The 13,503-nt window shown below is 35.9% G+C and overlaps 1 protein-coding gene across 4 annotated transcripts in view; it reads right to left on the bottom strand.

Annotated features, from left to right (window-relative positions):
- The window catches only part of DIAPH3 (diaphanous related formin 3), a 249,115-nt gene that overhangs the window by 36,437 nt on the left and 199,175 nt on the right, over positions 1-13,503 (bottom strand). Inside the window, exon 28 of one of the 4 annotated variants that reach the window (XM_075488675.1) lies at positions 3,172-3,194. The exons of the other annotated variants lie outside the window; for them this stretch is intronic. Within the exon in view, the coding sequence (XP_075344790.1) occupies positions 3,187-3,194 (8 nt within the window). The 3' untranslated portion in view covers positions 3,172-3,186. Of the gene's footprint in view, positions 1-3,171; positions 3,195-13,503 lie in introns of those variants that run through there. 4 annotated transcript variants of the gene reach the window in all.

Genomic DNA, 13,503 nt, shown 5'->3' with positions numbered 1-13,503 from the left:
CAGATAATTAACCCGGGTTGCCTTCTGCAAGTTCCAGACTTGTTTCTTGTGAGACAGACCTTCAGGGTTTTTTTACAGCTTAAATTGACTGGATTTACAGTGTTACTCTTTAATGTAAATGTGGCATAAAAGTAGGGAAACCAAATGCATCATTTTCTATGAGTGAGTTGCGTAGGGTTTTCAGTCAGTATTTCTAGATTTATTGCAGTTGCTCAGTAATCTGCAGCAGCGTATTACACCTGTGCTCTGATGCCTTGTGGTGGTTGCATCTAGGTAAAATGTAAGCTGATAAACAGACTGTATGAAGTCCAAATAATTTAGATCCCATTTCTTCAGAAAATCTTTCTTCTCACAGGGTTTTTTGGGTATCTGTTCCTAGAGTAACGTATTTAGGAGCTGGAACAGTGATCTCACTACAAGTCTTTTCAGTTGTAGAAAATCAAGTTCTTCAAGATTATACCCATAATATTGCCTTTACCTACATCTTTAATCCTAGTTGTTTCAATTTTCTTCCTCTCTCCAGGTTCCTTGCAGACTTCAATACTCCTTTTGTGTCTTCTTTAAATCTTAGCTTCAAGCGTTTTATCAAAACACCCTGTAATTGAAGCAGATTTCCACTTCTTATCCACATAACAACCTCTTTAAACTGGATTTTTTTTGGAAGCGGTATGAAATATGATCCCTCTCTACCTCCATCAGTTGTCTTTTCTTTCTTCATCCTATCTATAATGTTACTCTGAAATGAATATCCATCAGCATAAAACAAAATGAACGTTTGTTTTTTTTTTTTAACACGGAGATGTTAATAAAATTGAAAGAATTTAGGGAAGCTATATATATTTAAAAGAGAGTGCAAAAAACTTACAAACAATGTTATTTTCTGTAATACAAGCTTAACAAATGACCATCCCTTTTTGAGAGAGTATTTTATCTAAAAAAGATGAGCCTTGTAAGCATACAGGCATAGACTGGGAAAGATTACAAATGAGTATGGAAGAATCACAGTTAAAAATACAAGATATAAGTCTTAAGAGATTCCAGTTCCCTATTATATTCAACGGTGATGCTAATATACTTTCACTTGTTGATTAATAGATGTAATTTTAAAACATTTGACTGACCACCCATCCTACTAGAAAGCTATTTTCAAAACTTCACTTGTTACTAATCTCCCCTTGCTCTTATGTTTATGCTGTCTGCTAACTCAACGTTTCTTGTCCCACATTTACCCTCCCAAACATATACAATATATATCATATATATTGTAATTGTATACAATTATTTTCTATATAATAGCTACGTGTGTATTTTATACGCACACACATGTATATATGTACACATACACTTTCTTCTTGCCTTTGTTCTGTTAGACTAAACAAACCAGGCTGTTTCAATCACTTCATTTTAAACAGTCTCTATTTTTCTGTGTTATCCTAGCAGCCCTGCTCTACATTTACTCTAGTTGAATTACTTATTTTTTAATACTGGTAATGGCATCAATATTTCACTTTTTTTATTACAAAAATACTTTCCTTCCTCCAGTCAGAGAACTGCTGACTTTTCCTACAGATACACTGCAGTGGAATTAAAAAATAAGTCTGATCTTTCCACCTCCTTACCTGTCTGAGTCCTTCCTAGCTCATGAATCCCCAGTTTATAGTAAGTATATGATGCTTTCTCATCTTTCAAGTTCTCACATACATAAAATAATTATTGAAACATAGTTCTGTTTGGGAATAAAGTCTGTATCTAATTGGTATACTTCATACTTATAAATGAGGAAGACGGGGAATGTATCCATGACTTCCATGCAATTATACCAAAATATGTTTTGAATATTTCTTAAGATAATTCTCTGCAGGGTGTTTTCTAATTCTATAATCCTTACCCTTGTAGGGAATGGTGAAGAAGACAATCTGTCTTTGTTAATTAACTCAGCTGGAACCTCAAACTTCAAAATTGTTCAGGAATCAAAAATTCACAGAGAAACAAGTAAAGTTTTCTGGACATTACACTACAGAATAATTTGGGGTTGCCTCAGAATTAAGTCCCAAAAGCTTTATCCAATAGTCCTCTTAGGTCTCCAATAGCCATCTTTTTTTTTTTTTTTCTTTTAAAAAACACAAAAGCAAGCCTATTACAGAGGATCAAAGTGTCATAGTGATACTCTACAGTCACAGTAGGCATAACTGGGACAGATACTATATCAGGGAAAAAGCTTCATCAAAAGACTAAACTGAATGAAATCATGTAAGCTGCTGTTCAGGGCAAAGAAAAGAAAAAAAGGTCTCTTCACCCATGCAAATCCTTTTAGGTCATAATACATCTATTAAATTAATGCCACAATATATGATAAACCCATTTACAGACTAACCTCAAAACTGTATGCTATCAATAAATTGCATCTCAGTCTGAAAATTCTGATTTATAAAATGTTTTGACAAACATACCCCTTTAAATCATGCAACTTTGCCTCTGAGGAGTCATGTCACTTCCTTTTCATGTCAATTCTCTGCTGCTGCATTGCCACAATCTGTGGTGGCCACTAGAGCTCAAGTCAGACAGAGCTATCAAATCAATTATAACAGCCTGCCACTGTCTTACACCGACAACAAATGATTGATAACAAAACCTGCCTACTTTTAGTTCTCATCTGACAGCAACAAAACAGTCCCTGCCTGCTTTTACTGGCATTTGTCATAAATCAATAGCAATTTCATCACTCAGAAAGGTGCTGTCAACTCTACTCAGTCCATCTGGTTTCACTTTACCCTTATAATTTTTACCGCATAAACTATTCAGGAAGGTTAATGTATAAAACTGGTTTCTTTTAGAATTTCCTATACATTGGCACCAGAGCAACACTTATAAAATATAAAGCATTGATCATTTTTAAAGATGGGGGGAGGAACGAAGAGAATCATGCTCTGTAATCTTAACAATATATCTACACCTATCTTTGCTGGGAATTCTCTCTTTATTAGGTAATACTATCATCTGATGCAAAAAGAAATTGCTTTTTCTGACCCGTTAGTATGGCCTTACAGTAATTATACGTGCAAGTTAGAACAGTGAATCATTTAAATGAAATTCAGACTTTTCAAGCATGAGGTGATAGATAAGCTCTGTATTCTTCCTACCTTGCTCAGCTAGGATATCAATACTATAAAAGAAAGAAGTAGCTCTTCAATATTCTACAAACATGAAAAAAAATTATAATATTTTAAACATCATGAATAGTTACAAATATAAATTTGTATTATATTACAGAATTCACCAATCTACCAAGTGGCACAATGAATTGCATGGCAACAGAGAAGCTACTTATCTTAACACATGGATCTGCTTCACATCAAAGTTTCCAGGGCTGATCTGAAAAGAATTGTATCACTAAATGAATTGCAATCTTCATTTGCTTAAATCAGTTGGTAAACGTTTCAACTTTATTGCAGCGTGTGAAGCTCTGAACCATGGTATTTATCAGGTTATAGGGTATGCTTAAGAAATACAGGTCTTTCACACTCAGTTTTCCAGCAAACCACCATTCGGGTGTTGCTGGGGGAGGAATGCTGTTTTAACGGTTTATATTTGCACTTTGGGACACAAGCCATGTTATATTTCCACTTGGAATAACAATGATACTTCTATAGTGGTATTTTATAGTAATGTTACTATTTGGATTAGTAATACTTGCATTGACTAAAATAAGTCCTCATTTAAATCACTTGGAAAGTTTATTTCTGATCCATAATATTAATATTAGGTAGTTAAATCAGCAGAAAATAGCTCCATTAACACCTAACTCTTCTATAAGAGAACACTACAGTACTTACTCACAGTATTGATTGATCAACAGATAATTCTGTTCTTCCTTCTGTAAAAAACCCCAACACTATCACAGATATTCACAGGATTCCCTATGCTAACCTCTAAAGGATTCATGAAAGAGCACAGAAAAATATGTCCAAGTAACTCAAACTGATTACTGGCAGTTTTGGGACATCCAACTTTACCAAAAAAAAACCCAAAACAACCAAAACAAAGTCATGTGCACAGGCTGACTGAAACTCCCTTTCTGATGTTCCCGAGTGCTGCCACTTTTTTTTTTTTTTTTAAATAAAAGCTTTCTCAAATATTTTGTATTTAACAGGTAGACTAAGACATCAGAGAACCCATGGGTTTTAAAGAAACAAATGATATACAAATTTAGAATGCCACAGGTGAATTAAACAAGAGGCTGCTCTCTTACATTATGGAACATCAGAAAACTTCACCTGCTATCCAAATGCACACTTATGCCTAAAGTGTTATCTTACCACTGCCAACCAATTACTTGAATCTTTAATGTGTAGCTAGTGCAAAAGAGTAGGGGTTTTTCCCTTATGTTTCACTTTGACAGATGTATCAAGATCTGAGAATTTGTTTCAAGAAATGAGTGGGCTGAGGAGGTAATGGAAGATGCTAGCATTACAATGTAAAACCCAAGAAAGAATGAATTCATTTTTTCATAAAATATATAGAACAGGAAGGACATTTTCATTTGGGATCAAAGCCTAACCTAAATGGTACCTTATATCCTTCTGTTAGTGTAGGAAAATATGATAGGAACATTAGAAACACATGCTGTGCTCTTCAATGCTTATCTTCACCATAACTAATGGTTAAAAAAGAAGATTTAAAAAAATACAAATAAATAAAATATCCAGGAAATGACTGTTTAGTACTTGCACACCAGAGCTTAATCCATATTGATGATTATTTGAAAGAAAAATACATGAGACATTTTCCTGAAACTGTGGACGAATTTATCTTGCTACTGCCTAAACTGATGCATCATCTTTTTAAAACAATTTCTCCCATGAAGGACCCAGAAAAGGGCAATGAGGGAGATAATCTGGAAAAATATGAAGTGAAATTAGAACAGTAACTTTCCTCGGAAGTCACTACGTTCATTTGAATCCTGTAGCAAAACATGAACCTCCAAAAGAAAAGAAAGAAAAAATAAAAGCATAAAGTAGTAGTATTGGTCCTATGATCTACAGAACTATGTCAAACACAGTATCTTTTATTCCCAAGGAATTCAGGGAAGGTTCCTTGGGATTGTGTTTCTCCAAAGACAGATTAAAAATTTGCCATTTATTGCGGCATGCTTTCATGGGTTATTACAAAAACAAGGGTTGTACGAAAGTTGTGGAAAGAAAGGCTGCAGGCATGTTCTCTTTTGAGTTTACTAGCACATCATCCACATAGAAAATCCTGTACCTCACAAAGGTGAGCAAAGGCCCACAGATCAATCTAAATCTTCTTACATTTTATGTCCCACCTAAGGATTATTTAAATTGTAATAACTGAGGCCATAAACCTTGCAAGTTCACCTAAAAAGTTAGTTGAAGATCCAATGCAGTGGCTGGATGTCTTGATTAACTCTGTCAAACCCGCTTCTCATTGAGACTTAAGTTAGACTGTCAGCCCATCGGGACTGTTCCACTACTCGTAAAAATTCAGAGCATGCACAGATTGGGAAAGAGTATCAAAGCTGGTGGGTAGGTGACTTGTTTATTTCTAGTAAATTCACAAATATTGTCAAGCAAAGGAAAGAAACTGAATCTGTGTTTCTCATATTCTGGCTAAATGATGAAGTAATCTGGGTGTTGAGCAAAGGCAGTAACATCCATCTCCTTTCTCTATTGCTTTTCTTCCTTTCTTTCAGAAAAGCAAATATTTCATGCCAAATGAAAAGAAATTTCAGTTTTCATTACAATGCAGAAGAATGTACTTTTTTGGTAAAATTTATTTTTTCTCTTTCTCTTTGTCTTCCCACCAGAAAAAGAACAATATGTATGCACTGCTCTGCTCCAGACATTTCTGTCAGGTAATACGTTCACAAACTTCTCACCAAGGAACCCATTCTATAACTCCTCCCTTTCCCCAGATACATCTACAGCGGCAGAAGTGCTTCTTCTTGACAGCAGTCAGCCTGCTGTTCAATGACAGACTCACTTAAGGAAGAGCTACCACTTTTATATTCAGCCTAGGATTTCTCCTAAATCTTTCTGGGTATTCCATTACAACTTTAACAACAATGCCTCCCCCCTCCAAAAAAAAAAAAAACTCCAACCCAAACGGAAACAACAAACCCCTCATTGTACAGGCAGTTTCAATCATTTTCCTGGAGCTGAAGGAAAGAATTGAGTGAGAGGACTGGATGTTATAAATAGATATATGTGCACAGACAGGAAAGAAAAGCAGAAAGACAAACCTTCTGCCTTTTAAGCCAGTTTATGTGGTACAAAGGTAATACAAATCTCAGTCACCTGAAAATACAGTGACCAGCTTTTACTGTCAACCAATTTTCACCTTTCAGAAAAAAACACAAATGATGTCCTCCTTTGATGAAATTTTTAAGGTTGAATGTAATTGGCTATTTTAAGGATTCTTTCTGGTATGTAAAGACACACGGCTTAAAAACTCAATTTAAAGCTGAATAAGTACAATACACATTTGAACCTACAGATAATGCCCACTTGTGCAAGAAATAATATGTGACTCTGTTCCTACTATCAAAGCTCATTGCTACGCATTAGCAAATAAGAGGGATAATTTCATTTTTATGCCATTTTCATGGAAGGTAACTAGTGCGCCTGTGCTACTAGTAATCATGTGCATTCCTACATAAATACTAAAAAAACCAAATTTAATTGTGTCATCACTAGTTTCCCTGGAGTAGTACCAGTGCTAGTTTGTTTTCCAAATTTGCCTTTTTAGCTGTGCGTATCACTTCTTTTCGCCAGCCAGCGGAAAGAAACACCCACGACGACGAGAAAGTTTTGCTAAACGTGCAACAGCTTTTGAAACCCAGCAGCAGCCTTCGGCTGGGCCCCTCTTCAGCCAGGAATGAATGCATTTTGCCAGCCAAAGGTCTGGAGGGTGGCTAACACCCGGCTGGCATCCGCAGCCCCGGGAGGGCCCGGGCAGCGGCGAGCGGTACCCGGCCCCGCGGTCGCCATGGCAACCTGGGTTGCCCAGACGAGGCAGGGGCATCTCACATCTCACAGCTGATGCTCTCCGACACGGTGGCCGCGGCTCGGGCTAATACACTCGTTCATCCGTGCTTCGCATCCCTCCCCCTTTATTTCCCACCTCAGTTCATAAGAATCTGGTTTTCTTCATCTTTTGTTTGTCCCCCTCCTGGCCCACAGTACATCCAGGACAATTTTAATAACCAGGACCAGCTGAAATACCTTTCTTACTCCTTCCCTTACACAGCCATAAAAACACCTGGAATACAGCCAGACAAGCAAATGCAAGAAGTCTGTCCAAATATGCTAATTTTTTTCATAGGTGGTTTACATTCACAACAACTGATGGGGAGAAGAAAAGATTTATTCCTAAATAACAAAGCTGCTATAGCAATGGAGTAAAGGCAGCTATAGGGGTGGGCAATAGTCTGCATGGTGAGCCAAGATAAGAGAAGACTGTAATTTAATTATCCCAAAGCACATGGAGTTGTTAATTTGAGCTGAATTTGAATTAACTGAAAATATTGTACCAGAAAACAAAACATGTAAATAAAGTGTTTCAGAAACACTCTTCAAAACTTTTAACCCAAACAAAACAGAGAACTTCATGCTGCTTTTTCCTGTTGGGCCACACATTTAAGTCAGGAAACTGCTGTGAATTTTTAAACCTTTTAAAACATCTTAGACTTACTACTTTTTTGATAATGCTTATGGATTTACCAAATGCAAACTCCACTCTGAATAATGGCTATGAATGGTCCTTCAGCTGACTCATGTTAATGCAGCTGGGCCAATGAACTGGCTAGTAATTAAATACTTCCCACAAGAAACTAGTACATTTGAAGTCTCCAGGAGTCAGTTTGGCTACGATGTCAGCTGCCACATTTTTTGACAGATTCCTATATGCAGGGAAAGAGTAAAAATGAAGATATTTTACTGATTTCTTTCTGCAAAATAAGTGCTTTCTTTTCTCTCTCTCTTTTTTAACATGTAGAGAATGGCTATTACCAGAGTAAACTAAAAAAAGTGACTATCAAAACATAAAACACAATCTCATTTCTAGCGCCATTGTTTCTGTGAAATAATTTATTTCCCTATTTCCTTTCATATTCAAAAGTAGCAGAGAATGGGCACAACCAATCAATTTCTAAAAACAAACAGGCAAAAAACTATAAACACTTTTTCTTTAATATCCCCCCTGTCCCAAGTTGTACTTATAATTATTTCTACTTATAACTATTTCTCTTAGGTAAACTCTGATTTTGATAAAGAAATATGCAAATTTTTATCATAAGTGCCGGTGATGGCACTTGGATAATTTATATATTATCTTGTTGCTGCTTTGGAAGATAGTCTTATTAACTTGGTTTAAGCTTTAATTTAGTTTGACAAACAATATTGGTTAGACCATCGTATTTCTTGTTTCCTTAAACTGCTGAAAATGTAATTTGTCAACAGGAAAGAAATAAGTAATAATAATTGGGAACCTAACTTCGAAATAAAGACTATCCCAGAAAAATCACTGCTTCTGTTTGATTGTTACACTGTGATCCAGTGAGTTGCAAGGTTCACTCAATTTTTGGTTAATAATTAATGGCATTTTATTTACAAAAATGTAAAATGAAAACTAGTACAGACACTTCCCAGGAATACAAATTACAACAGAACATCTCTTGCGCATTGATCAGTAATGAGGTATTATATGCACTGCAATCATAAATCCCAGTGGAAAGTTTAACTGATAGAAGTTCTCTTCTTAGGTTGACTTAATAAGCCTGGACTGATTTACTGAGTAAACTGAAAGATATTTCAACTTTGTTTGGGTGAATTTGTTCACTTCCACACACCACTTCTATACAAGTATTAAGAACTAACATTAAATCCAACACTGCACTACTCAGCTCATATACCTCAAAGATAAGAAACTCCTCAAAAGCGACGAGTAAAACATCCGTTAAAGTATACATTACTTTCAGTAAAAGGAGGAAGAATTTCAACACGTACTGAAAATGGTATAAGTGCAAAGCTCAACTTTAATTTCTTTGATACACCAAACAAGAACATGTTAAAAGGACTTGAAATACCAATTATGATACTTTTAATATTACATGGTGTGAGAACCACCAAACTCTTTTTGTCCCCAAGAGACACAACAGAAGTTGATACTACAGAGAAGCACTGCGCTTCAACGGAATGAAACAATTCAAGGGCAATATATGGTTTTTTTTAGGTTTTCTAGTTCTTGCCAGTACACCTCATGCAAGTGTACCAAGTATACCATTAGCTCCAAAATCTGAAAATCTTGTTTAGGGCAGCAATGCTGCAGTGTTTTCTGAATACAAAAAGCACCTTGAAGTGGACTTCTCCAATAGCATGCTCATCATACTCCAAGAAAACTAACAGATTATAAAATTTTACTGCACTCAATTTGGTTTTTGAAGGTGGACAATTTGATGTAAAGAGAATTCCACATTAATAACTAAAAAAAAAATTAAGGCTGAAATCTGCAACTGAAGCCAAGAGCATAAGGCAGTGGAGTGTGCCCTTTACTAACATACACTGGCAGCTTAAAAAGAGCTTTCCAATTTCTCATATTTTGCTATTGTTCTCCCTAACATGTTCAGTTTAGCTTCAACAAAACTAGACCTTAGAAGATTAATTTTAGTCAAACTTTATTTCCATATAAAATGCAGTTAGTGTTCTTGTTAAAAAGTGTTCTTGACCAAATAAGTTTTCTTATCGCTTGCAGAAATGTATTACTTATTGCAAACATTTAAATAACTTCCACTACGTCAATGCAGGCTAAGGGAATAAAGATTTGCAAACTAAAAATAAGTAGTAACTCCTGTTTTGTTTTTTTTTTTTTAAATAGGCTAAATTAAAAGCAGAGAAGTGCTAAGTATAGGAGAAAATACCCTGCAACTACTCAATGTACTAGCGTTGTAGAGGCACAGATGAAGAAAACCTTGTTGGATTGTATGGTGCACTACCAGAGCTAGCGGTTCTTAAAGTGCATCTTACAGCAACTTCTGAGCAAATCCAGATTCTGAGTTACACACAGTTTTGGATAGGAGATCTGAGTGTATGTTTGAACCCTGCCCCCTCACCTTTCCCCCAGATCTTTAAAAGGACGTAAACAGTATGGCTATTTAATTTAAAAATATTTTACGAAGTTTGGACAGTACATTAAGTTATTGCTGACCTGCCTCTCATTTAGCTTTCTCTTAAGCAAGCTAAAACATAATTTTTTAATCTATCCTTTTGTACTTTCAGTTATTAGAAAAATAACAATCAAAAGTATACTCTATTTTGTGTTACTATAAAAGATTAGCTGGAGATCCCTTTGCAGCCTTTCTGGTTGCTTAGTTCCTTCAACATGCACAATTTCACCAAAGCTTTATGACTAATGTGAGTGTAGAAGATTTCTGTAAGTAATATTCTCATTTAGGCCACAGTGCATTTTATAGTTTATTGGTACAGGTCAAAAATGCCCTTTTTATTAGGCTAAATCTGCCGTTACAGACTGAAGCAGGAGTAAAATGTTTTATATACTACAGTTAAGTGGTACTGTTGAATGTTCTAATGTACTATAGCACTGATAGATGAGTAAGAAAGATGGGCTTAGAATAAGGAAGCGACAAGATGTGGCTGGGAACAAGAAAAACTATCATTAGGTATCACTCATACAGCTTCAGAAACAACTAGAAAGGAAGAAAAAAAGATCCATGAAGGAAGATCAGACCTCAAACTAAGAAATTAGGATATAGCTAGTAGTATCCTCAATCAAAGACACAGTCATTACCAGTATATTTTTTAACTTTTAATAATGAAGACAAACCTCTTCCTGACTGTCATTGGGACATGGAAAAGGAAGAAAATAATTCCACTTCCACATGCTTTATTTTCCGTCCCATAGGAAGCAACTATTCCAAATAATGTAATATCCAGTCTTAGACTGGAAGATTCATATATTTTTGACCCCACTGAAACAAACCCAACATTTTATAATAGGAGATCTCACTACATAACAAGTTTTCAACAAAATGATCTCAGAGCAACTGCTGTTAGGTGGATAAACAGAGACTGGGTAAACTCAGCAGAGAGTAATTGGCTGTGTCCTGTTTTCAGTCAGCGGTTGGCAACAGAGAAAGAACAGACTTAAAGCACCAGGGTAAGCTTGGAGACTGATTAGTCAGGAAGCTATTGCTAAAGGCAGCAAGAGTAGGAGCTATCCCAAGAGCTCTCTCACAGCAGTTTTCTCTGCCCTGTGAGACACAACTGGAAATCCCTTAATGCACTCTGCCCTTCATTTATTTTTGCTACTGGACATTTGAGAGCATTTAAGAATGTTACTTTTTTGAGTAGTTGCCTGATGATGGATCACACAGAATTAAAACGATTTTATATTTCTTAGGGAAAGGGGAAGACTACCATCTACAGTACAATTATAAAACTAGGGATTACCTGATAGCAAAGTACTTTTATCCTGTGCTGAATAGCCACAACAGAGTTTGCAACTACTCATGCATCAATCCTGATTTACTCTTTATGCTGAAATTATGAACTTATCTTGCATACCAGGTAGGCTACATAACTTAAAGCCACGGTACTGATTCATTTACTTTTAATCCAGCTAGTCTAATGAAACACTAGTACACTCAAAAATATTATCATTGCAGCTAGCCGTATAATATAAATTACACAAACACACTCTATAGTAAAGGGAAAGAGCTGAGTATCAAAGTACTAGAATTTGGAAGCACGAGAAAGTTGGCAGGCAAATTTAATGCAAATATTTATATATATGCACTGTAAGAGAATTACTCCCCCCCACGCAAGAACTTGTATCATTCATTGCCTAGGACAGAATATACTAACCTAAAGAGCAGCTATTCAAGCTATTGTTTTCTCTTCAGTATTGAGTGTGCTGTGCCATGTTTTATTAACTTTATTATAGATGGAGAATTAAAACTTGGAGAAACCTCTTCAGGTGTCTCAGCCTCAAGCACTTTAAATTAGAGGCCTGAACTCATTGACTACTAGCAATTTATATAAGCTAACTCCTGTGTAAGATGGGTATGTCCCTCTCTCTAGCCAGTATAAGGAGCCTAAGCTCCCTAAATTGTGTATCTATATTTATGAGGTATTTTATTTCTTCAAGAGATTAAATACATACATTAATTTTGGGAGATCAGTTAAAAATGCTTAATACCTGATATCCCAGAGCAGTTAACATTATAAAGCACTTTATGTGTGTAGTGCTTTGATCCTACTGTTTTCACTGCAGATGTTTGTCACATCTGTAAAGCAGACCCTGTAGACCTCAGCTTAAGAACCAAACAATGTAATCTGGGAAAAAACCCAAACAACCCAAAACTAAAGCCAACAAACCCCTCCTTCCCAGAATGGTTTAGGACCAGATGAAAGGATAGGGCACTCCACCAGCTTCTAGCATTTTTTTTGATGTAGGTCTCATTTAATCTCATCTCATTTTTTAAACACTGACCAAAATTTAACAGAGTCCTCCCCAGGCTCCTCCATCAGCCTAATTGCCTAATTTGGCATCGTGTTCATATGGGTTATCAGCAGGTTTGGAATCATTAGATTGACTCACCCAGTTCTTGAGCTAATGATGGTGGAGTCAAAGATTAGATATCATAAAGTGTACTTTCTCATGGAAAAGATGGATCAACAAAAATATTTATTTCTTAGAACATAATAGGAAAAAGTATATTAAGTTTCCCTTCTCTAGTAATGACACCAATAAAACGCACCCACTGAAATAAGAAGTGGTCCTCACATAAATTTCTCAAGAGACAGTTCTTATGGGAAGAGAAAGCAATTTTGGCAAGGAATTGAAGTAAAGCATTTGAGGAATAATCTCTACTTTTGAAACTAAGGAAACATAAAAAAAAAATTAAAATCACCAAATGTAATTATGACTACAGTAAAAAACAAACAAAACCCCAACCTTGTACAAAGCTATAAAAGCAACAGAAGCCTTTATGTATTAGTAGAGTATATATCCTGATCCCTTCTTCAGAGGCTAGAGAAAACAATTGGAAGATCAATGTAGCCCATCAGTCTCTACCTTGAAGGCTTATTTCTCTTACACATCTGTAGTACCTCAAACCGCTGCCTCTCAGTTAAGGTAGACAATTCTGATACTATTTTTTTCTGCTGTTAATAAATTCAGTTACCAAACTAAAAGACCAGTAAAACTTAGGTGTCAAAGTCAACCTGGGTAATGAAAACTCTCACTCAGTTGTGTTTAACCCTGGTTCATCCAGAGTCTATTATTCCTTCAGGGAGAGGATTTAAACCGTGTTTTCCATATCCCTGGAAAGTTCCCTTCTGTTCATTAGCCCCTCTGCTCACAGAGTTTCACTATAAATAACAAATGTTACTGAGTCTAGCTATTCAAATATTCATATTGAATGGGGAAGGCTGATGATGATTCCTGCCACAAAAATCCAGTGACTGA

This window comes from Mycteria americana, chromosome 1 (genome assembly GCF_035582795.1).
Source record: "Mycteria americana isolate JAX WOST 10 ecotype Jacksonville Zoo and Gardens chromosome 1, USCA_MyAme_1.0, whole genome shotgun sequence".
Taxonomy (NCBI): Eukaryota; Metazoa; Chordata; class Aves; order Ciconiiformes; family Ciconiidae; genus Mycteria; species Mycteria americana.
Note: the sequence above shows the minus strand (reverse complement) of the source record. Positions and strands in the feature narration are given on the sequence as shown.